The sequence below is a fragment of the Natrix helvetica genome (genome assembly GCF_964273705.1).
Source record: "Natrix helvetica genome assembly, chromosome: 3".
NCBI lineage: Eukaryota > Metazoa > Chordata > Lepidosauria > Squamata > Natricidae > Natrix > Natrix helvetica.
In genome coordinates this window covers 107,673,837-107,698,941 of record NC_138549.1, presented here as the reverse complement: position 1 = coordinate 107,698,941, position 25,105 = coordinate 107,673,837, and the positions used below count along the sequence as shown (strand labels likewise).

Below are 25,105 nucleotides of genomic sequence, written 5' to 3'. Positions count from 1 at the left end.
CTTTGGCTGGTTGTGGTATTTTCAAGATTTTTCTCCAACTCTGAAGTTTAAAAGCATGAATACTCCTTTAGCCCTGCTTCTTCAAGTTCCACTTGATAATAAACTGCATATCTATTTAAAAGCATCTCACTGATTTTTTCATTGTCTTTTTTTCTCTTTGCTTTGGCAACAAATTCCCTTCCTTTCCATCTGCTCATTAGCTAGCTTTGTATCTGGCTGCCTAACTGCACTGTAGTTTTTTTTAAAAAAATCTACAGATATACTACACTCTTCATAGCTCATGTCATATATTTTAAAAGTTCATATTTGATCTTAGCAGAATTTAGACATTTGAATTGTTTTAGCACAATCTAGACATATATATTTAATCATTAGATGACTACATGTAAAATATTATAATATTGCATTATTGGATAAAGCGTCAGGCCTACAGCCAGTTCCTTTTAGGATCTTTGGCCTGCCACACTAATATTCTATTCTATTATGCTGTTTCATTAGTGGGGAATTGGGAGGGGGAATAGTAAGGAGTAGAATGTGATGTTGTCAAAATAAAATTCCTTTCTAGAATCCAAGGTCATCCTTTGTCTCTACATCTCTGCACCTAACTGGAACTGGATGGGTGGAACTGCCAGCATGGCAGTGGAAGATTGGACCATGTGATGGACTTGTGGGTGTGGGGCAAGATCATGAACTTTCAACTGGGTGGGGAAAACCGGGAAGCTTTCAGATTCAGGTTTTCCCCAGTATGCCAACATGGCTCTCTTAATAAATTGGAAATTTTGGGAATACTTTGCCTTGGATTCTGATTTAATTTTGGATATTATTTAGAACCCTGACATAAAGATTTCACTACTACAATTTTTGTCTCATGGTCAGAAAATCCTGATTATTTCTTAAAAGTTAGTAAATATATTTATAAATATGTGACTAGATTAAAATCCACAAGTTACAAACTATTCAAGAAGTGATTTAACATTCCAGCTTATTTGCTGACTTGATTCTAAGAAAAGTATTCAGATAATCAATATGTGAATTGATCCATTTAGGTTTGCATTACTCAACACAATCTATAGTCAAATTAATTCTAAATTCCCTCTGCATTGTATTTATTTACCTTTAAATCACAGTCTCATTAAAAGGTAGGAGCTATGACCAGGAAATAATACTAAAAGCAGTCACATTAACTACACTAATATTTTTATACCATTTTTCCTGGTATGATTCCCTTAGGGACTTTGAGAAATCTAAACATTCATGTATTCTGGCTGTATTGAAGATTTGTATATGATCACAACAATGAGAATCAATTATCAAGTTTTGGAGGTGGTAAAAATGCATCTTCAGGCTAAGTAAGGGCAATATTTAAAAATGAATAAACAGCAAAAGAAATGCAGGCTAGAAAATATTATATATTGGCTGCTTTCTCAAAACAGGTAATCAGCAAGGAAGCACTTTAGAGGACTGTTTGAGCATTTGGTAGCAGGACTGCAAAGGAAATAATCGGCTAAAGCTTTTTTTTAAAAAAAAACTTAACAATAGTATTTTTTATTATTTATTTATTTAACTTGTATCCCGCCTTTATTATTCTTACAAATAATTTAAGGTGGCGAGCACATCCAACATACCTTCCTCCTATTTTCCCACAACAACCATCCTGTCAGGTGAATTGGACTGAAAGTGAAACCCAGCCGGCTTTCATGGGTAACTTGAACTAGCTTTCACAGCTGGACTTGAACTCATGAACTCCTGCTTTCTAGCTTGGTGCCTTAACTACTAGACCTGTGATGGCGAACCTATGGCATGCGTGCCACAGTGGCACGCAGGCGTGCGCCAGCCAGCTGATTTTCGGCCTTTAGGAAAGCCTACGGAGCCTGGGGAGGGTAATAAACTGGTCCCATGGGCCTATCGGAAACTCGGAAACGTTCCATTTCTGGCTTGCGGAGGGCCTTCGGGGGAAGTCGTTTTTGCCCTCCCAGAGACTTGAAGAAAGCCCCCAGAGCCTGGGAGTGCAAAAACTCCTCCGTGTGTGCAGGGTGCATTGCATTGTGGGGCAAGGGTGTATGCGCAATAGGACACACATAAATTTTGCATGCGTCTACTACATCACTGTAGTAGACCAAACTGCTATGGTAAGAGGTTTGATCTTTACGTATTTTTTAATGCTGAAGATTCAGGCAAAAGTATTAAGGTTAAGTGAACTTAGATTTACTGCTTTTATCATAACTCTTCCTTCCCTTTGTACCCTTTTTTTGTTGAGCACAACATACACATAATTTGCTGTGAATTAGTGCTGCCTTTCAAAGCCTGATAACTGATTATACACAGCTTTTCAGCCTGGAGAAAAAGTCAGCGTGGTATATTAAGGACAGTACATCAGAAATTGTTTGTAGTTGAATTTTGCATTTACTGGTGGCGGGACTGCGTCTTCTCAAACATCTGAGATCAGCAGGGTTTCTTTAAATATAATTTAAAAACATGGAACTGCCTCTGTGGCAAACACCTTTCTATTGCTTACACAAAATATAGTAATTTTGAATTACACAATTCAAAATAAGAAAAACCTGGTATCTGAAGTCACTAACTCACATTCCTCCCACTGTTGAATTTACAGTAGTTTGCAGCACCCTGTGATAATATGTCTATGATTTATATTTCCTGCTCCCCTCCGGAAACTACTGTCCACTTCCAGTTTCTCACAAAAAACCCACTCATTATATAGACAATGGATTCACTTAATCCAGGGGTGTCCAAACTTGGGAACTTTAAGACTTGTGGACTTCAACTCCCAGAATTCCCCAGCCAGCATGGCTGGCTGGGGAATTCTGGGAGTTGAAGTCCACAAGTCTTAAAGTTCCCAAGTTTGGACACCCCTGACTTAATCACTGCCACATAGATTTAATAACCACTGGAAAAAAGGTTGTAAAATCGGATGAGGTCTCTTGATGACCCGCTTAACGACCTACATGACATGTGGCCGTTTGTGGCTCAATTATGATAGACATAAATACTGTGTAGCAATATTTTTCTTTTTTTTCCAAACAGTGGCTATAAAGGTAGAGAAATAAGGTAGATGAAATCTAGGCAGAGAATGCATGTGTGTTTATACTAGGCATAAAGGAAGTATTTTGAACAGAATATGCCAATAATTCCTGGATCATATAAATCTCTGGCTAAAAATAATCTAAATTCCACATTGAAAATATTATAACACTATTAAAGTTTTGCAGTCTTTATACTACATTTTGTCTGAGATCCTATGACTGATATAGTTCTCTTGTCTGCTTCAATGCTGTGAGAACTATATTCTTGTCTAACTGATTCTTTTCCATGCCATAATGCAGAGAGGTTTCATTTTCTGCTGTTATAGTCTGGAAAGAGTATTTTGGATGCAATTTCTTTCGGGATTCTTTGTTATAGGGCTGTATCATCCTCCAAAGGCATTTTATCACTTTCAATAAATAATCTCTGCTGTGTTAAGCAGAAATACTATGATATCACTTTCAATAAACAATCTCTGCTGGGTTAAGCAGAAATGCTATGATCCTACATGCAGAACACAGTTGGACACAGTTAAAATGTTTACTTTTAATTTTAATAAAGAACAAGTTTTTGATCTACTCGTCCTTGCGGTATGATCACTCCGCTCACATAAAAGTCTTTAAAATGGATCATCCAAGGATTAATTTATCCTTAATTTTTACTTTTTTTCGATTCTCTAGTCATACCAGAAGAGTTCAGATAAAATATTTCAAGCCCAGTAATAACTGCAACTAGAGCTGGCAAAACGGAAAATTCAAAAGATTCATTTGACCTTTATGATGCCACAAATCAAGTCAAAAGACTTTCATCCATTTGACAGATGCAGAATGATGTGGTGCAAATTTCCTGATATCACTTTCTCTCTTCTTCTTTGTTTAAACATACTAAACTGTAAATTTAGGCAGAGAAGAAGAACCAAAACTCAGTGACAAGGAATATGATTTACATGCAGACAAATCCTAAAATCTATCTGAGAAATCTCTAGGAAACATGATTTTGACATACTGATTAATTCCTTCTTTTAGTGAAAACAATACTGGATTAGATAACTTAAGGCTGTTTCATACATTGGGGAAAAAAAACCTAGCTGGAATATCTAATTGCAATTAATCCCTCTGATAATGCTCAGAGCTTCAAATTTTTAGAAAAAGTGCAATATTACAGCCTTCAATAATCTTCATGACTTTCAGCCCCACTTCCCTAATATCCATGATGTGAGAGTGAAGGACTCTGGGGTTTTTGCAAAGCATTCTCCATGTTGCAATTAATATCTATGTACACACAGGAAACAGATGAGTTTTCAGAGGGTATGAAAATGTGTTCAAGTGAGTCTAAAATAGCAATTCTGCTCCCTTGAGAGCTTGAAGTAAGAGTAATGTGAGCATGGGTCTTCATGAAGAAGAATCATGAAATCATCTGCCTCTAGAAAAGACCGTGCCCTAGATTCTAATGTTATGAACGAAAATGAAATGGCCAATCTCATCCTAATTCTCTGTTAGTGTGGAAGACTGAAAACTTATAAATAATGTTCCTAAAAGGCAATTCAACTAGGGTGTAGAGCAGCATTTCTCTTTTAACCATTAATTGAACGGTTAACTGGAGTTGAGAAAGTAATGTGTAGAATGTCATGAAAAGAATAAGCACAGACACATCACAGAACCAACTCAGAAAAGAAATGAAGCTTTGGAAATAACCCTTTGTGTGGTTCAGCGCTGGTTTCTTTCCATAATAGAGCTGAATGTGTTTCAAAAGTGTTTGGGAGACATTATGTATGCATGAAGACAGCATTTCTCTACGATTAAAAGAGCCTCACTTTTTATGGCTACTGCGCAAGCCTGAATAACCCTTGTGGCTGCTTTAAGAAGCAGATTTATTTTAATGAGTGGACTTTTAAAGCAGCTACAGTTTCTTTTCAGAGTCATGTAGAAGCCTGGAAAAGGTGTAGCTACTTTGAGGAATAGGAGACAGATATAGTAAGGACTTCTTCTGAATCATTTTCAAATACACATAGCCATTGTCCAGTGCATCTCTGAATTCTGATCTCTGTAATATTTCCACAATGATAGTTTTCCCATGACTAAGCTGACTAGATAATGAAACATTTTTAACCTGCTCAGTGAAATATTTTTTCATAGGCTGCAATAAGGAAGCATCAAAATAACTGCAGCTGTTTCACTCTTTGAAAGCATGATATGAAAACAACAGGTATTGGAGCCATTGAGAGGGGCCTTTCTTCCCCCTACCCCCATGCCCATCATCCCTGCCCTCTCCCTTCCCCCTCCCATATGCTCCTCTTTCCAGCCCTGTCTACGATCCTGGAACTTTGCCCCAAATCCATCAGGCGCTTCCCCATTGGTCTACTGGAAGGCAAACGTCAGGGCTGGCTTTCCAGAGGAAGCTGCGAAGGAACTGACATCACAAACAATTGTCACTCTAGGATGCTGCACTCGTTCTCCTTAACAGGCCAGGTATTCCAGGGTTATGCTGGAACACACAGACGCACACCAGGGGTATCTTACCCCCTCCCCTATATTTGTGTCTAGAGGATAAGTCATCTGTGTACCAAGTTTGGTTGAAATTGCTTGAGGCGCTCCAGAGTTATGCTGGAACATATGTACACACAGCCTTTTTATAATCATATAATAAAATAATAATATAATAAGAATAAGATAAGACAATAGATAGAAGATCTATTTCAGTAGTTGACATAATGCTCTGTTAAAGATAATTATCCCTTCAAAGCTCTGTAAAACTAAAGAATGATGTGTGTTATAATTTCCTATCTTTCTCGGCAAATCTAGAAAGAAAGAAAAATGGAAAGAAAACACACTGTACGGTAGATACAAAAACTAATTGTTTATGAAGAGTGGCCTGTCTTTCTGAACTGCTATGCTCATGGAGTTTTATCCATTGTTCTTATTCAGAACAGATAGTTGTCCTCATTACAATTTGGACTGATGCTCTCTTTTCCAAATATATCCATTATTACAAGATGGTTCAAACAGCAATTTGAGGCTTTTATCACGTGAAGTGGAAGAATTAGTCTATGCGATACTTGGCTTTACTGCCTGTTGTGTCTTTATTTTTCCTGTATCATAAATTGTTTCATCTACTGTCCCTCCCTTGCTCTTACATTTTGTGCCTCTTCTTCCTACGCCACGTTTCTATGTGAAGCAGTATCCACATGGCAATAAATGGTCTTTAATCTTCAGATACTTAGTTGATTCAGAACTGCTAAACATATTGATGGAAGGAAGGAAAGACACTGGTGAACAAATTCTGCAATACAACACAAGATGGTCATATTGACATCAAAATTTGAAATGGCCAGAGTTGTAAAAAAGAAGGAAGGAGACGCTTCAGAAGGGTATAGCAATGTTAATTTCCTGAACAACAATAGCATTAAGAAGCCAGTTAATGAATCTGGATAACCAGGGATGCACAGTGTTCTCTGGTTTAAAAAACAGAAGGCCTTTGAACTGTGTTCCAGGATTTCAGTTCAAAAAGCAATGGAATGAGCCAGGTCATTTCTTTTACTTGCCAATTTAAATAAAATAAAGCATATATTAATCAATCTCTATCATTAATTACTTCTTCCAGTTTTCAGAGGCAGAATACTCAGGTCAAGCATATCTGCATTTAAATAAGTTCATCGTCAACCTGGGAATACAATGAATATTTTAGAGATAAAGGTAATGGCAACAGTGACATTTGCTTTTTAGCAGTGTCACTAAATGTCTTGATAACATATTTTAAAAATAACTGATTATCACAATGCACGGATATGGTTCAACTACACTTTCTATATCTGATGTTATGGTCAGCATCTCAGTCTTAGAAATATACTATTCTCCTTCTAAACTCCACAAGATAAATACATGGAATTAAATTTAATTGTATGCCCATGATCTTTATTATTTTTAAAGCACTTCTGTGTGTATTTTTTTAAAATGGCATTTTAGTGATCTCATTTTGCACTGAAATGGTTTGGCTCTTCCTGGATTATTGACAGAATGACTGTGCATTCTATTCAATACTTTTGGTAGAAATGCAATGTCACCAGCTATTTTTGTGATATACAGTCCTCGACTTACCACTGTTTGTTCAATGACCATTTAAGATTATGACAGTGCTGAATCGATTTATGACCAGTACCAGAAGTTATGATGTGCTTCAGAGGGTGGGAGAGTTCCTAGGAGGCCTAGTGCAGGACACATGTGAGCTGAGGAGGTGTTGCAGTGTGAGCCTGGGCCCTTGCCAGGGCTCCCAGGGCCTCCCCCATGCCTAGGCACCCCATGCTCTACTTAACAATCCATTCAGTCACTTAACGATTGCAATGGGAAAAGCCGGGATTGTGCTTGTTAACAATGTGATCATGTGGGCAACTGATATAGCGACTGCAACAATTTACAACCATATTTCCAGGTTTAACTGGGGTCATAAATCAAGAACTATCTGTAATTTAATTTTGCATAGAACATTATTTCTGAACACCAATCAGATACTTTAGTTGCAGATGGCAAAACCTTCTAATAAATAAATAAATTAGAAATAATAATTCAGGATAACTAATCATAATACATGTATATTGCAAACATACAGACAAGCATGCTTACCAAGTGGTTTTGAGAAATATGCAATATAGGAACAAAGTTTTGATCTGAGATAAATTTTAATTATGAATAGAAAAATGTGACTAAAATTATTATTGTTCTATTTTCAAAGAGAGACACCACACTACTTTCATTAGGAAGGAAGGAAGGAAGGAAGGAAGGAAGGAAGGAAGGAAGGAAAGAAGGAAGGAGTGTATTAGTAAAGGTTTAGCCGCAGACAAGTCATTCATACCTTATGGAAATGTGAATATACACCTCATTCTAACACAGTTTCTGCTTGTTAAATGTTGGTCACTCCTGCCTTTTCTTTTGGCTTATTACTGAAAATGTACTTCATTGGCCAAGCAAGAATTGCATAGTTGGGTTTATCAATATAAATGAAAGTTCAGAACTATGATTTTAAACTTTTAAATAAATTTGGCTAGATAGACACTTTTTTCCCCCTCCCACTAGTCCAAATGGCAATCTGTCCCGATTAAGGCTATAGTTTTTAATAGGGTCAAATTCCAATATATGTGTCAGCCTCATTGTGTCCATACAAATAAATTGATAAAGGTGCTCTACAAAAATATGTAGGCACACCCACACAACCAACAACACTTTCCTCTTCTTATTCTTTCCCTATCCCAATGTATGCATGAAAAGCCATGTCTTTTCAAAGATTAAAAAAGAGTTAAGAGTTAACTAACTTAAGTTAGTTGGATCCTTTTTTCATTCACTAGAGAATGCATGTGAATGATTTGTGCAACACGTGTTTATTTATGGAATTCAAATGCCATTTTGAATTCTTACACAAAGATATTGATGCCACCCAAAAAATAAGGTCTGGAGAAAAAGCCAAGAATAGTTCAAAAGACCCACAAAAGAGGTCCATCTGGAGAGAGATGGCTTATTTATAAAGGCCCAGGTTGGGGGCCATACCCATTTTAGAGAAAACACTATTCCAAAGAGCAGCTACCATGACAGATAAATTCTACTTCTTGGGTCCCATCAGGTGGCATTTTTTTAATCTATGGGACCTAGAGCATGATGATGCTATTAGAATGTTTGGGATGACCAAGGTAATCCCTTAAATAGCTATAATAGCTCATCCTTCTGCATTCTTCATCCTGGACAAAGGGCAGCTTGAAGTTGTCTTCAAGAATAATATTAGATATTTGGCTTCTTCCAGGGGTTTTATTAAAGCCAAGAAGCCTGTGATAAGTATTTCTCCTTAACTTCACTTATTTTATGCCTTCACATCTTCATGCTGCATGTCCCCTTCCAATAACATTGGCTGCTGCTGATAAACAAAGTGTGATGAAGAAAGATAGGAAAGGATAAATGTTTAAAGGCCATTTTTTTGCTCTTAGAAATTAAAATGAAAGAGGGAGCAAATGTTGTAAAAAATATTTTTCTTTCTTTGTGTAAGTTTTTCAGCTGGGAATTATCACATTCATAGAATAGTCATCCAACAAATGTTATAGAAATTCCCAAGAAAAATAAATGCATTACTAATGGGATGATAAAATATCTGTATGGAGTGTGGAATAGGTTTCCTGGCTGGCTTAAGCAAGTTGTTTATATTGCTGGAGGGCAATGCATGCAGATGCTACTCTGAATGCCATCTGGATGCTACTTTCGAAGATATAGGAAAAGAAAAGCAAGGTAAACTTAAAATATGACAAGGGAGTACAAGCAGTCAAACACAAATGAGATACCTGTGATAGAGATCACCTAGTGACATTCAGTGAAAATATATAATAATATAGGATGAAAAGCTTAGCTGCTTTCTGACTGGTTAACAAAGGTCTGCTTTCTCTCTATTAAAATGCTGCTGTTGTTTTAAAAAGTGGCCTTGTGCAACACTGTGTATTGAACCATAAATAATAAACAACTTACCTTTAGAATTCATGTACTGTTATTTAAGACATTATGCTCTCTGAATAAAACTGTACTACTCTTAAACCATTCGACTGGTATCAGCCATAACTGGGTCAAAGATGAATCCATCTTTGCCATAGAGATAAGCAACCTATGGCATTTGTGAGGATGATACATTGCAATTCATAACATCTTTCATCCTTGGTTATGTTGACTCGGTTGATGAGACCTATGGTTCAACTATATTAGAAAGGTTGCATATTCCTCACTTGTTCTATAATGCATTTTTGTTTTTAAATGCGTGGAAATGTGTTTGAATGTGCAGTTAATAGTACTCTATTACCAAGGAAAATCTAGATTGACAGAAGTCTTTCAGAGGACCTATACCCATTAAAATCAAAATTAGTGTGTCTTGAGTCCAAATATATTCATTTGCAGACAGAGGTAACCTTCTCTTTGTAGGAATATATGATTAATCAACTGCAAGCAAAACTGAATCAGGAAAATGGGGAATGGATAGATCTTAATATAGCACTGCGAGTCATTTGAAAGCTTTCATAAAATTGTAAACAGATAATTTGGACATGTTGATGGGAAGATTAGGTTTTATTGTTTCTTGACTGACAGGCTTAGTAAAAGGTATTTGTGGTTTGCCTCCTGTTGCTAAAATCCAATGACAAGCAAAACCTGACATGTGTGTATAATAGGAAGGCTTTAGAGAAAATATGAGAAACAGCTCATTAAGAAGCTTGTACTTCAGCAAGTTTTAATTTCACAAGGTAGAATTGCATTATTCAGAAGATTTGCAAAATATTGAAAGATGTCATTTGGTGAAATCCACTTTATTTCATTTGCTCACATGTATTTGAAGAGTGGGAAGTTTTATCTAAGCATCATTCCTTGATCTGGTGCCCTTCATGTATCTTGGACATCAAGTCCCAGATTTTGGCTGGGAATTTTGAAAAATGAAGTTCACACATCTGGGTGCCAGCAGTTGGGGAAAATTTGGGTTGAAGGTGAGGGTCAAAAGATTAAGGAAGACTGAACATAAACACAACAGGAAAATTTTCAGGAACAGCTTAAAGTTGCCTAATCTAGAGCCAGTACAGACAACACATCCATTTTCTAGTATACAAATGTTTGCAGTTGTTAAATTCATTTTCATAGCACATTAATTTTGACATTCAGCGACAGAACAAGAAAATAGCTTTGCCAATGCCAACTTTACTCAAAATGAAAACAAATACTATCTTAAATCAGCTGCCCTATTATAAGGTACAATGCATTAAAAGGAGGGAATAAGGAAACAATTTTCTACTGATTAAGTTATTCAGGTAAAGTTATTTAGAGATTCATAGGGACAAGAAGATCTACTATTTAAGTAAGTATCTTTGGATATGTAAATGAGACAGAAGTACACTGGGTAATCCGGACACAAATTGAATTTTAAAGAATTGACCAATAGAGAAAAAAATAGCGAAAAATGAATACAAATAAACCTGTTTGCATTGTGTGTAATTAGTGCATGCTTCATTTTCTTTCCTTTTCTTAATAATTTGTGGAGAAAATATCAATGATTTGATTTGTGTTTGATTTTCTCTTATAATCTTTCTTTCAAAACATTTCTCTTAATTTCTGACAATATGAACATTTATTAAGCTCAGAACATACTAAACTAGATCTACATTAGGCATAATGAAATCAATTGAACAGATGGACTAACTCATCCCATTAATTTCAATGCATCTACTAGACAAAAATGGTACATCTACAGGACACTGTAGCAATGTTACAACCAGCAATATTATTATGTAGATGATGGTCTTACGTGTTTCTATCTCATTGTCTAATAGCAGTATGAAAATCAAGGTAGTTGCATGATGATGTCATCATCCACATTTTATCATTTGTCTTAAATATTCTATGCAACAGGATTTAGAATGAACTTTAATACCAGTTAAGTGTTTATATAAGACTGTATTTTAAGGGCAAGTCTATCTCTGTCCCCTACTCTTTCTCCTTCTATTACTAATTTGTTTAAAAGTAACTACTAGTAACCTAATTGGGTGTAGGACAAAACACGAGGAAGATATGCTTATACACTCTTCGTCCTCTTCCTTTATGTACTGGGGAGAAAAAAGATACCCCACCATCAGAAATATGTTTAATGTTTTCTCCCCCAGAGGAAATAGATTTTTTAAAAAAACTTTAAAAGGGGCTATGCCTTTTCTCTCTCTTTGCATAGGGCCCTTCTAGACTGGGCCCCCACTGCATAGTATCCTTCATTGTGTGTCATTTTAAACTACATCTGGATCAAACTGAATATTTATAACATCCTACATCTACATCTGAATAATTTCTAAATAACTTCTCAGCTTTGGGAAGGCAGATTCATTAAAAAAATGATGAGATCATATGATCCGTCCACATCCCTTATTCCTCGATCCATTTCTCATTCCAATTTTATTTTAAAAAGTATATGCAACAATAGTCTCCCTGCCCTGCTCATCCAAAAAAGTAAGATGCATATAAATCAATTGTTGGGATAGATATTCTTCTGTACACTTAAAGTAAATATGGTTTATATAAATAAGGAAGTGCTGCAGAGGTGTTTTAAGCCTGAGTGTGATAACTCTGCTAGAGTAATTTTTGAAAATTTAAAATTTGGAGAAAACAAAGGTTTCATCTGTAAATATATTATATACTTACACTTACAGGTTGACTTTTTGGCACATCATAAACACCTTCTTTCTTTTGGCTAGTAGGAACCTGTGGAAAGAAAAATGTAATTAGGATCAACTTGAAAAGTACTAGAAGCTCTTATTGGAAGTTTAATGGATGATATACAGTATATGACTCTGTAATCTGAAACTGACACATTTTTATCATGAATGAGATGAAAGTCCTTTTTCCATAGTTCTTGGAATTCCACTTTGTCCTTATACTAGCCTATATTATCATGGACATATGAGTTTACTATCTAATACCCTAGGTTTAAATTTAAAAAAGGACTCATTCACAACAAATCTGAAAGTTTGCACGGAAGCAAAATTAGTATCTTGTAATATTGTACTATTTCTTATATTTTTTCCATGTATAGTTTGCGCATCTAGTCCCAATCCAAATTTGTTACTCTAATTTATTATTTGGGAAGAGAAAGGATTTGAGCAATATGTGAAGCTTCTAATTGTAGGTACCAATGACTGTCCAATTAGTTCTTTGTAGAAGAGATCTGAGTCTTTTATTTTGTTCACATCTGCTCTGTACTCATTAGAAGTGGTTTTTCTTCCCCATTTGAGGATGAATAATTAAAGAACTTTGGTGGAATCAATAAAAGATATGTTTTTGAAACTTGTACATTTTCTTGATGTCCTTCCAATGAATCCTTATTCCATTTGGTTCCAATCGCTCTTTTCTGTTGCAATGTATTCATTTGTAGCCTAATACTTTCTAGAAATTAAGTTTTATTTATTGGTGCTAGTTTAGTTTCTTTAATATCTTGTTAGACTTTATTTGTATTGGCAGCATTACATTTGTCTCATCTCACTTTTTTCTGAAATAATTAATTATGTTTTAATTTAATCAAGTTCCATGTAATCTTTTTTTATTACTTAGCAGGTATGTTATTTATTTGAATATATAATCCAATAAAGGTTTAACTATCCGATGTGGAGACTTTTTATTTAGTGTTATGAGTACATATCATGTTATTGTATGAGAGGATTTTATATTACTTTATGCCTATACTATAATGCAGACAGTATATACCACTATAATAATCTGGTGCGATAGACTGTATGTGTATATCTGAAACAGAATTCAATGCCTAGTTGAGGTGAATTGTGTTTTATGAATACACCTTCTAAATTATGAGAAAAAAAATGTATACAACATTAAGAGACGAAAATAATCAAGACATTCGATTGTTCTTAACCTGAGAACTGGAAAATGTTATTATCTATTGGTAATAGCAGAAAAGTCAAATATAAGAATATATGGAAGTTTTCACCTAGTCATTCAAAAGATGCAGAATATCTCATTTTAAACATTTGTATTTCAAATACTTTCCTTATTTCTATTGTACATTTCATCAAAATTTCTCAGATTATAATTTTACAGATTACAGATGCTTTAGAATTATAATATCTACTGGACACAGTAGCCCAATGCAAGTACCAGCTTTAGCTTATACTGTTCAAGAACAAAGTTATTATACACTATTTGTATTATCAGTTTATAAATAATAAGTTCTTTTCAGATTGTTTGAAAGCAGAAAGGAAATTTCTTATTCGACTGTCAACATTTTATAACACTCACAGCATTGATAGCCACTTTGTCATGGAAGACTGGATCGTAAGTGCTATGGTACATTTCTACTTTGCCTTTTCGTTCTTAAGATGAGATATTTTTGACTCACTTATGACCATATTTAGTAATTTTGCTCTCTATCTTTTGAGTTCCTTACAAAATGAAAAGGTTTTTTTTCTATTCAGATTTTTATCTCAATTCTAAAGGCATTCATTCGCATTTATTAATTGGGTGCTTAACTGAAGGAAAGGAAAATTAGCTATAAGTGACCAAATGTTGTAAATTTACTGGTATTTTATCAACGCATAAGATAATTATAAAATAAAAATATGATGTAAAAATGAATAAAAATCATCACAGAAATGGAAAATAAAATGCCCCCAAATATCCACAGCATTGAAAATTTAGTCAGTTCTACAATTGCATTTATTACAACTTGCCCAGGATGTATTAACTACTGCTAGCTTTAACTTGACATAATGCAGTAAAAATGCATGATTACAGACTTGCTTATTCCTACAACCATATATATTTTATACTAATAATGCAAAGTGACTCAGTGATTCAAAGTGACTTTGTTAAATTGGCTAATATCTATTCTTATGTCCCCAATCATAAAAGCATGAGACAAAGAGAAAACTCTTTATTTAAAACTGACTATATGGACAAATTCTAACACTTTAAAAAAATAAAAAAAATAATTTCTCTAGAAAAAGATTCCTGGAGATTATCACCTTGATACTGCAGAAAGGAAAGGTAGTTTTGGGGACCAAGAGAATGATGCTAGTAGGAATGATAGTTCTTGGTAGGACTATCTTTGCTGGTAAGTTCAAAAGGGGAAAAGTGATGTTAATGTTAGGCTTTTTACATCAACGATAATTCACAACAGGTTCTGAAGCCAGAAGGGGCTCTGCAAGTATGTAGGAAATTGACCCATGGAGACTGTACCTGCATACAAAAAATTGTAAGGCAATGGAAAGCTACTTCTACATTGTTATCAAAAGAACCACGTTGAGCTGAAACATTTAGAGAAGCTGACATTAGAGGATGAGACACGAGGTTAGACATTACTCCTCTAGTTACTGGGGAAGAATTCTGACATTCTTTGTGCAGATTAAGACTTCAAATAAAGTTGACAATCGAGAGTGCCAATGTTGGGGGTGGGGAATCTCATTTTATAAGGGTACGTGCAGTTTGGACCAGAAATGTAAGAACCATGAACCAAGAAAAATTGAAATGAAACCTACTACATTAAAAGCAAACGAGCGCATTTATGTTAAATAGAATAGGTTATTCAAATCAGATGATTACATACTAAATTTCAAGGGTGCTATTACAACGTTAGCAACATATAGTACTGCTAATGAGTGATATAATTTAAACATAAGTAGAGGTAAGTAGAGGCACTAGAAATTATAGATGGCGTATGAAAGAAATATGTTGTAGGAAATGAAATGAAGAAGATAAGCTATACAGTAGTTTTGCAAAAAGGGCATTTCCAACGTTAGTTTCAGGAGCATAAACTGAGAGTCTACATACGGGTATAACTGAATGTACAATCAGAAATAACTTGACCACATAATACAAAAAAAGAAGATGGAGAAATGCAATCCATGAGCCAAAATCCACTCAAGTAGAAATTGTGGAATAGACTACAGATCTGTAAAATGTAGATTGAAGGACAAGAATGTAAGATCAATTTAAAAAACAGTACAATGAATTTATTTTATTTATCAAATTTAGAGGTCCCCCATCTCACCCTCCGAACAACTCTTGGCAGGCTGATGTAATGGGGGCAAGAAGGTTTCGCAGATAACTTGGCCCCATACCATCTAGGACTTTAAACGCCATAACCAACACTTTAAACTAGATGAGGAAGCAGATCAGCACCCAATGAAGATCACTTCACTTTTTACAATGAAGAATGAAATAACTGAATTTGGAGAAATAGTGGTTCAAGGAAAGATGAAAGGATGACAAGGGGTACATAGTGCTATCATTGGTTTCTCCCGAACAGCAAATACATTATAGAATTAGAAGGATTAGAAGAGGTGTCAGATGGAATAAAAATCGAGAAGTGGAACTGCTAACAATCTCAGATATTACTTGTTAGGTTAACATAGTAAAGGCATAAGAGTTTATTTTGAAAGTAAAAAATCTGGGTGAATGTTACATTTTTTTAAAAAGCCAAGATTATGCCCGCAAATACATTTAGTGAACCTAGGATTGATAATGAAGCAAAGGTAATAGATAGTTTGATTTCAGAAATAAAGTAAGAAAATATTCTGAACAAGTAAAGATTTATTCTAGGAAGGAAAGCAATGACTATACCTAAACAGTATCATGAAGAATGTTAATATTTTTATGATTGTCAAGGTCAGAACAGTTAAAACAATTGTCTTTTTACTGGAAATAAGATATGGTGGTGAAAGCTAGACAATGACAAAGAGACAAAAATCTATGTCAAATAATGGATTTGGAGGCTGTTCCTAAGAGTATGATAGGTTGTGATTGATCAATTGATCAAGGCCAAATAAAAGGCAGATTATTTCTGTGAGGTGATAACTGGTGAATAGAAATTCATAAATTTCAAATAAGATGCAAAGGAATTATGAACTAGAAAAAAACTATTATGGATGGCAATGATGTGGGAAACAGAGAAAGAATCAGGTAAAACTGGATGAACACAATAAAAGAAATTATTATCAGTCTTTAGATGGGTATTGAGAAACTGGTTCCTCCCCAAACTTTGGACTAAGGTGGTTGCCAGGCTCCTTTAGGTGGGTGTTGTACGAGAAAGATTTCTAAGCCACTTTATAAACATTTCATTAACACATATAACCAAATAAATAAAATCATAACAAATGTTACTGCATAACTGGTAAACAATCAAATATAAAAAGGCAATAGTAATTCTTGTAGCAAAGAAAATGTATTATACAACAAATAAACTTCCCTGAAAGCCTGTACTTCTTATGATTAAGAAAATCTGTTACCGGTAGTATTATATAGGGTTTCCAAAATGATAATTGTACCCAGAATTCAGAAATAGAATTTTGTACTCATTCTTAATTCTGTTAAAAGAACATACTGCAACTCTAAATCTGGTTAAGTCAAAATAATTTTAGGTAATTATGGATATAAAGTGGATTCCAACAACCATGGGTCAATTTGGCAATCTCTCTCTCTCTCTCTCTCTCTCTCTCTCTCTGTGTGTGTGTGTGTGTGTGTGTGTGTGTGTGTACTGAAGTAAAAATACATCCTAAATGAAACAAATAGTCCTCAACTTACAACCATTCATCTAGTGACTGGTTGATGTTACAACAGCCCTGAAAAAGTGACATGAAAAAGTTGCCTTTTCCACCCTTATGAACATTGCAGCATCTCCATAGTCACATGATCAAAATTTGAACACTTGGCAACTGGCTCATATTTATGACAGTTGAAATGTCCTGGGGGTGGGGGGGTGTCACGTGATCACCTTTTGTGACTTCTGACAAGCAAAGTCAATGGGAAGGCTGCATTCACTTTATAACCGTGGTACTAACTTAATAACTGCAGTGATTCATTTAACAACTGTGGCAAGAAAGGTCATAAAATGGGGCAAAACTCACTTAACAACTGTCTCCCTCAGCAACAGAAATGTTGGGCTCAATTGAGGTCGTAGGTTGAGGACTACCTGCACTCTACAAACTAAATCCAAAACCTGTACAAGTATGAAACTTTATCTATGACTTTAGGAAAAATAAATGAGCTTAAAAGGAACTTTACGTATTTTACTTTACAAAATATGCTTGATGATTACTGGAAGGAACAAGAACACAAATGTACAAATTTTATACCTGATAAATGTTTTCTTCTGTTTCAGGCTCACGAATTGGCTCATGTCCAGCCTCAAACACAATGTACTATTACATCAGCAGCAAAAGAAGAAAGGTCAGAGGTGAAAAAGAAAGGAGAAAAAGGCAGTTTTGAACTTTAGAAGAAATAACCATCAGCAGTAAAGGAACAGCAGTATAGGTTGACAAAAGATGAACTTTCTTTTTTTCTAAAAAAGACTCCCCAAAAATGCGACTTTCTTTTACAGAACAGAAATAAAGGAGATGTGAAACTTCACTAATTGTCATTGAAGAAATTTCCTGCTGTCTCCTCAACAGAGTTATGAAGAGAGTTCAACTTTGTTTCCAAAGGAGCTTATGTATTCCTTATAGTACTTTTAATCTTATTTAAGAAAAGCAGGGAACATGGACTTCAGCAATGAGTTTAAGTGCCTGGTTTCTATCCTGATTCTGAAGATGTTATATGAGAATAACATCACAGAGAACTATATCAATATTGATACTAATTCTAATTAACATAATCATCTACATATTTTTCCATTTTCTTGGAAAGACAATTTTCCTATACTGTATTTTAAAAACCACTTCTTTCTTCTTACATATTTCTATAGTTTCTTTTATCTTGAAATGATCCATAGACATGGCACTCACTGAATGCAAAGCCATAATGGAAGATTTTACACATCAGGTTAAACCTAACACATACACACTTCCCAAACTAACATTATAACTCAGCATTGCAAGTCAGGTGACTGATTTCTAGGGCCTAAATTCAACTAGCAAAATTTTAATTTATACCAAGAATTGGTACAAAATGTTCTGAAAAATAAATAAATAAATAGAGTGAGGAGAACAATCTTATAACTGGCAGAGGGGAAAATCTCTTGTATAGTTTTCCATATTTTCTAGAATTTTTTTGCTGTCTTTGTCCATGGAATTGAATTTATCGATCTTTTAATTACTACAATTAGTTTTTAAAACATCTTCTTTGGATGATGGATGGGACATTGGCTGTAAAAGTTGTAAAAATTGGAACTAAGATACCTACCTTGAAGCACCTATCTTATTTCCCATTGCCACAACTACTTATCTTCCACTTCTCCTTTTGAAGAAGCATTAATTTCTTATTGTTTTTTCCTAATTAAGCAATGTGTGTATTTCTTCATTAATCTTTAGCATGAGCAGATTTATTATTTCAATAACAATCTTAGATAATGAATACAGGGAGACTCTTACCAGCTCTGGGAATGACAGCACACCTGCTTGGCAACTTTTGTTTCTCAAATGACCTCCCAATTAAATGAAATTAATTTAGAACGGCTCATCTTTCAACTTACATCTTATTTACTTTAAAATAGTTAATTAGAACTGTCGTTCTCTTAAAAGGACAACCTCAAAGCACATGCACAAATATAAATAACCCTGTCAAAAATGAGTTAGTTTTTGAAATTACCTCTCAATTATTATTGCTAGACATTGTTTTTATATTTCAGTATTAACAACATTGTTTCCTTTATTTTCTATTTTTAATGTTTTGTTGCTTTAAAAAAAAACTAAAATACTAGTTTGAAAACACTTTTTAAATAATTTTCAGTCTTATCCTTGATACCTTATTGATCTGTTTTTGAAATGCTGAAGTTTTGTTTTATATTATTTTTATAGATAAAACCATGTCCCTGATTCTGAAACTTCACAAAAAATGGCTTCAAAAATTACCTGATAAACAGGATCCTCTACATCTTCTTCCAAAATTGTCTATCACAAAGAAAGTCAAAGATAAAGACAAAAAAAGGGAGAGAATATGAACAGCAGATGCCTAAGAGCCATATTCATGATTTAAAGCATAAGGGAACTGCATAATATATAGATGTAAAATAGAAATTCACATTTGCATGAATCTTCCTAACCCACAGTGTATAAAATTATGTATGAAATAACACCAGAAAAAGTATCACACAATTACTCCAAAGATCTCCAAGTTATAATATGTTTATTGCCAAGTCAACAAATTCACAAGATTAAGTTTTTCACTAGAGCTAAATTGATTTTAATCACTGTCAAACATCATTGTACCAACACCAACAGTACCATCTTCAAATACAGAAATTGATCTTGTAATAAACTGGTTTTTAGTGTTTTGAATCACAAGTTCTGTACCATAAAAAAGCACCAAATCAAACACATATTATTTTTTTGCACTTGCCTACCAAAAATTATTAAAATACCTGATATACTGCTTGTTCACATTGTTTATCTTTTTGTGCCTTCTTTTCCAGTTCTTCTCTTTGTTTCAACTCATAAATAAGTTGGAAGAGGTCTCGCAAATCCAAAATCACAGGTTCTGCCTACACACGATATAGAAATAACGAATGAATGTCTATGTATGAATGTAATATATATATACAAAAGGCCTAGCTAATAAAACAGCATTTCTGATAAGGCAGATCTTAATGACAAATATCAAACAATTTAGTCTGTTGCAAGTGCATTTAAACCAAAGGGATTAATATTGTTTGGCAGAGTTGCTCCTTACAGGTGGCCCTCATTCAGTGACTGTTTCAACTTTCAACTGTGCTGAATGTGGCTGTTGGAGCACTTCTGTGGTCATGTGATCATGATTTGTGACTTTCCTTGCCAGCTTCCCACAAACAAAGTTAGGGGAAGCTGACATGAAATCACAATCACATGAGGTTCTTGCTCAACAGCATGCAATAACCGAGTGTCTGCTGGAACAGCCATTATTAAACAGCATAGTCATGTAACTTGCAACAAAAATTCTGGTCTCAATTATCATAATTAAATGAGGATTGCCTGAAAACAATTTAAGATGGAATATATAATGGAGATAAATTTTGAAATAATTTCATTCACTAATGGAATTTGTTTAATTATATTAGAAATTGAGCATCATTTTGATCAGTATTGGGTCTTTTTTGTTAGCTTGGCTGTTGTGTACATATACTCACAAATTACTGTAAAACTGAGCAGTTCTATGTGCACATTTACAGAACTACTTTCCTGCTAACAGGTTTTTATAACTGAATATATTTTATTATTAATTAGTAGTCTATCATTTGTCAGATACCAGATGGCTTACAGAATTTAAATGTTAAAACACTATATAGCAAAACATAAAATTAAAAGTACAAATAGTCCCAGACTTACATTTGTTTAGTGACCATTCAAAGTTACAACAGCACTGAAAAAAAGTGACTTACTGTAAAACCGGTTTTCACAATTGTTGCAGAATCCCCATGGTCATGTGACCACAATTTGAATACCTGACAACTGGCATGCATTTATGACAGTTGCACTGTCCCTGGTCATGTGATTACCATTTTTAACTTTTCATCTGGCTTCCAACAATCAAAATCAATCGGGGAAATCAGATTTGCTTAGCAATTGCAGTGATTCACTTAACATTTGTGGCAAAAAGTTTGTAAAATGAGGAAAAGCCCACTTAACAGCTGCCTTGCTTAGCAACAGAAATTTTGGGCCCAGTTGTGGTCATAAGTCAAGAAAATTGTGGGCATAAGTCAAGGAATACCTGCATATTGGTTGCTATTCCCCAGTTAAAACTCTCCCTTTTTTTCTTCCTTTCTGAAATAGCTCCATTAGAAGAAGCTTTGAATCCAAAAAATATTTGATATTATATTTCAACACTTTCAGAGAAATTGAACTAAAACAATAGATGGAAAATCCATAGAAGAATATTATTCTCCTTGAAGGTTTTTATACCAACAGGAAATTTGTCTCATTGATATTCTGTCTGGATTTGGTTTAGCACTCACAGCCACTAGGCACTGGGGCAAGGACTTCTATTGCCATCCCTTGCTTGCCTGGGATGCAGATATAGAGTTGGATCTCATCAGCATACTGATGACAACTAACTCTAAATTGATGGATGATCTCCCAGAGCAGCTTTTGTTGATGTGAAACAACTCTGGAAAATAAGCTGAGCGGTGAGGCACCCCAGATTGAAGGATGCAAGGCTTCAACCTTTCTTCCCTCCAAAGCACTAATAGAAGCTTAGGAAAGTTGGCTTAGGAAAGAGCAAAACCAATGTAGAGTAGTATCTAGGATCCACAGTCCTTGCATATGGCCAAAACAATGTCACAATCAATAGCATCAAATGCTGCTGGTACATGGAGGGATATGTACCAAGCAAAGGTGACCCTGAATTCCAATTGGAAGGAATTCAAATAATCTGGGAGTTTTTTAGGACCCCCTGAAATTGGAGCCAAACCACCTTCTCATCAACTTTTCCTAAAAATAATAAGTTGTAGACCAATCATCAACGTTCCATCTTCTGTATGCATGTAAATCCTTACTAGAACTTCATATAAAATTTCTTTGTGGTGCCTCTGTTTTCCTAGAGATATTTCAGTGCAAGGACCACATTTTGAAAGTCCATTATGGATAGTGCTGTGCAGTGAAGAAAATGCAACTAAAACCAAAATAAAATTCATTTTATGCTGTAATGCATTAATTCTCAGGTAATTTTTTTGTCTTGATGAAAATCTGAAACACGATGCAATTCAAAAATGAGTAACCCAACTCATCTCAAGCTTAAATTTCTTATTAATGCTTTACTGGTGACTCTATTTAATAATTCATGCTATTTAAGCATAAATTTAACTTATTATACCTTTAAAATGAATTTTAAATTCAAAATGGTAAGATATAGAAACAACACTAGCAGATTACATATTATATGAGATTGAAACTATTGCATCTGTACTCACATCAGTAATTACTGTACCTTAATTTGTCTTTGCAAACTTACAAATGCAATCTTAGAAATCTCTTTAATGTTGGTGGGAGGGAGTCTCATCTATTCCTAATGAATTAATTTGTACTTTATTTATACTGGTCAAGCTGCAAATTTTAACTAGGTGAAGATTCCTTTTTATATACCGTATATAAATTATATTTACAAAATAATGGTAATTAAAAGGAATAAAAAAGATGCTTCAAGTAGGCCCTGTAAAATAGCTATTTGTTTTCCATAATTTTCTATCTAAAAGAGTTGAGGAGGGACTAAGTAAGCCGATTTGTATTCAGCTAGTGTGTACAGCTTAATTAGGAAGGAAAATAATTACTAATTAGAAAGAATACATCAAGAAAAAACTAGGAACGATGACTGTGCTCATTCCTTTCCATGACTGATATTGCTAAACTGTCATTTCAGAACATTTATGCAGGGGCTTATGACAGTATTATGTACTGCATAAAGAATGCTACTGTGGATGATAAAATGATGATATAAATGAGAAATGATACTTGATACTTACTGCCTGGGCTGTTTTTATTGCCACAAATCTATGATTCCCTTCCTTTCCACATACATATCCAAAGGCCCGATGGTCTGTGATATCCTTTGCGATGTATGAAATTTCATGTACTGCATGATGGTGTTGTAGTAGCTGTTCATAAACAAAGCACAAGAAGAGCATTTTTAACAGAAGCTCAGGGTTTGATTGAAAGCACATGATCCCTTTTTATGAGGATAAATCAGAAAAAAGAACAATCCCACACTGAAAAGCTTGTGGTTTGATCAAGTCATGCGATTTATATTTATAAGGATAAATGTGTAAAACAGCAGTATCACAATGAAAAGCAATGCTTCAAGCACATTTTCTTCAAGACTACATCTGGATGTTTTGATCATGTTTATAATCATTTCATGCTGTAGGTGCTTTAGGTGTTTCATCTAGTGTTCTGTTTTCAGTTGGATGAATCTTCCTCATCTGTTATCATACTCTCTTGTGATATTGTGTCAAACTTCAGATCTTTCAATGACAGGTTGCTTTTCTTGTGATTATTAAGAACGCTTGAGTTGCTACAATTCCTTTACCATTATTCTTCAGTATCTTTCAAATGGACTTTATGGATGAACATATGTGGATATCCTAAAGTAGCATTAGCACTGAAATTAATATTGCTACTGTTTAAATAAGATTAAGTAAGATTTAAAGGCCAACTGGCAATTTGTTCTTTCTTTCTAGAATTCTTGGACTGGATGGTGTAAAAGTTGTTATAATAAATAAAGAAATCATACCACGTTCATCATAGCTCCATTCTTCTCCCAATATCTTGTGAGATACATACATACATACACACACTCTTCTTTGGCTTATTGAATGATTTTGTTTTGAATATCTTGTTCCCTATTGCTCTGACAGTCCAATTTACACAATGTCCAATGCTAATAATTGCTACTCAAGAACAATCATGTTAGGTAACAAAGCTAAAAACCCTCTTGCCAATTTTATTTTATTTTTTCTTATTAAAAAGGCTTTTTTTGTTTTCTGCTTAATTTATATAATTTAATTAGCATTTCATTAATGTTCAAAGATGACAAATTAACATTTTTGTGTGCCTACCATTGATCTTGCATAAAACATGTTTTTATTTTACAGCCAGTGCAGATCTCACATGTTTCATTTAAACCTGCAAACATTTCATAAAGCTCAAACAGAATGCATGCACACAGAGACCATGGTAACTAAATTTGTAAAAAAACTTTTCATTAAGTTATTATAACCTATTATAAATTATAGTGATTAAGAAAATCTCATGTCAATCAATGGCACTAGCAATATAGAGAAACAAAGATAAATATCCTTTCTACTAAATTTTAATTTATCTTTTTAATTAGCACAGAAAATGAATTTAAGTTTAACAGAGTTTAAGATAATAAGATAAACTGACATTTATTTCAAAGATGAATTTTCTTGACATTTATACTTCTCAATTTATGTCATAAAATATATGAACTACATATTATGAAGATTTGAATATACTGCAGAATATACTGTAATCTACAAGTAAGACACTCAATGGTGAACAAATATATATTATATAGTCCTTGAGTTACAATGACAATTGGGACCAGAATTTCTTTGCTAAGCAAGGCAGTTGTTAAGTAAGTCACACCCACTTTTATTGTCTTTTTTGCCATGGCTAAGTGAATTGTTGCAGTTATTAAGTGAATCACATGGTTGTTAAGTGAATACAGCTTATCCTGTTCACTTTGTTTGTTAGAAGCCAGATGTGAAGATCACAAAGGCAATCATATGACCCAGGGATGGGGCAGCCATTGTAAATACATTACAGTTGCCAGATGCCTGAATTTTGACCATTTAACTATGTGGATGCTGCGATGGTTGTATGTATGAAGACTGTTTGTAAATCACTTTTTTCAGGGATGTTGTAACTTCAAAGAGTCACTAAACAAACAGGTTTATGTTGAGTACTATCTCTATATAAAACAATAGGAGAGGTGGTCTGGTATAGTGGCTAAGATGCCAGCCTAAAAACTGGGGGACCATGAATTCTGGTTCCCCATTAGATGACTAGCCTTGGGCCAGTCCCTCCCTCTCAGGCATAGGAAGAAGACAATTGTCAACCATTTCCCAAATCTTGCCAAGAAAACTGCAG

At 34.3% G+C, this 25,105-nt stretch overlaps 1 protein-coding gene across 9 annotated transcripts in view; it reads right to left on the bottom strand.

The window, feature by feature from the left end:
- DAB1 (DAB adaptor protein 1) overlaps window positions 1-25,105 on the bottom strand; it is a 771,291-nt gene that overhangs the window by 43,353 nt on the left and 702,833 nt on the right. For 8 of the 9 annotated variants that reach the window (XM_081946493.1, XM_081946496.1, XM_081946500.1 and 5 more), the window contains 5 exons: window positions 22,957-23,088; window positions 19,888-20,007; window positions 19,379-19,417; window positions 17,666-17,731; window positions 12,225-12,284 (listed from right to left, as the gene is read on the bottom strand). In XM_081946493.1, coding sequence (XP_081802619.1) covers window positions 12,225-12,284; window positions 17,666-17,731; window positions 19,379-19,417; window positions 19,888-20,007; window positions 22,957-23,088 — 417 coding nt within the window. The remainder of the gene's footprint in view (window positions 1-12,224; window positions 12,285-17,665; window positions 17,732-19,378; window positions 19,418-19,887; window positions 20,008-22,956; window positions 23,089-25,105) is intronic. The other variant, XM_081946501.1, reaches the window with a different exon arrangement.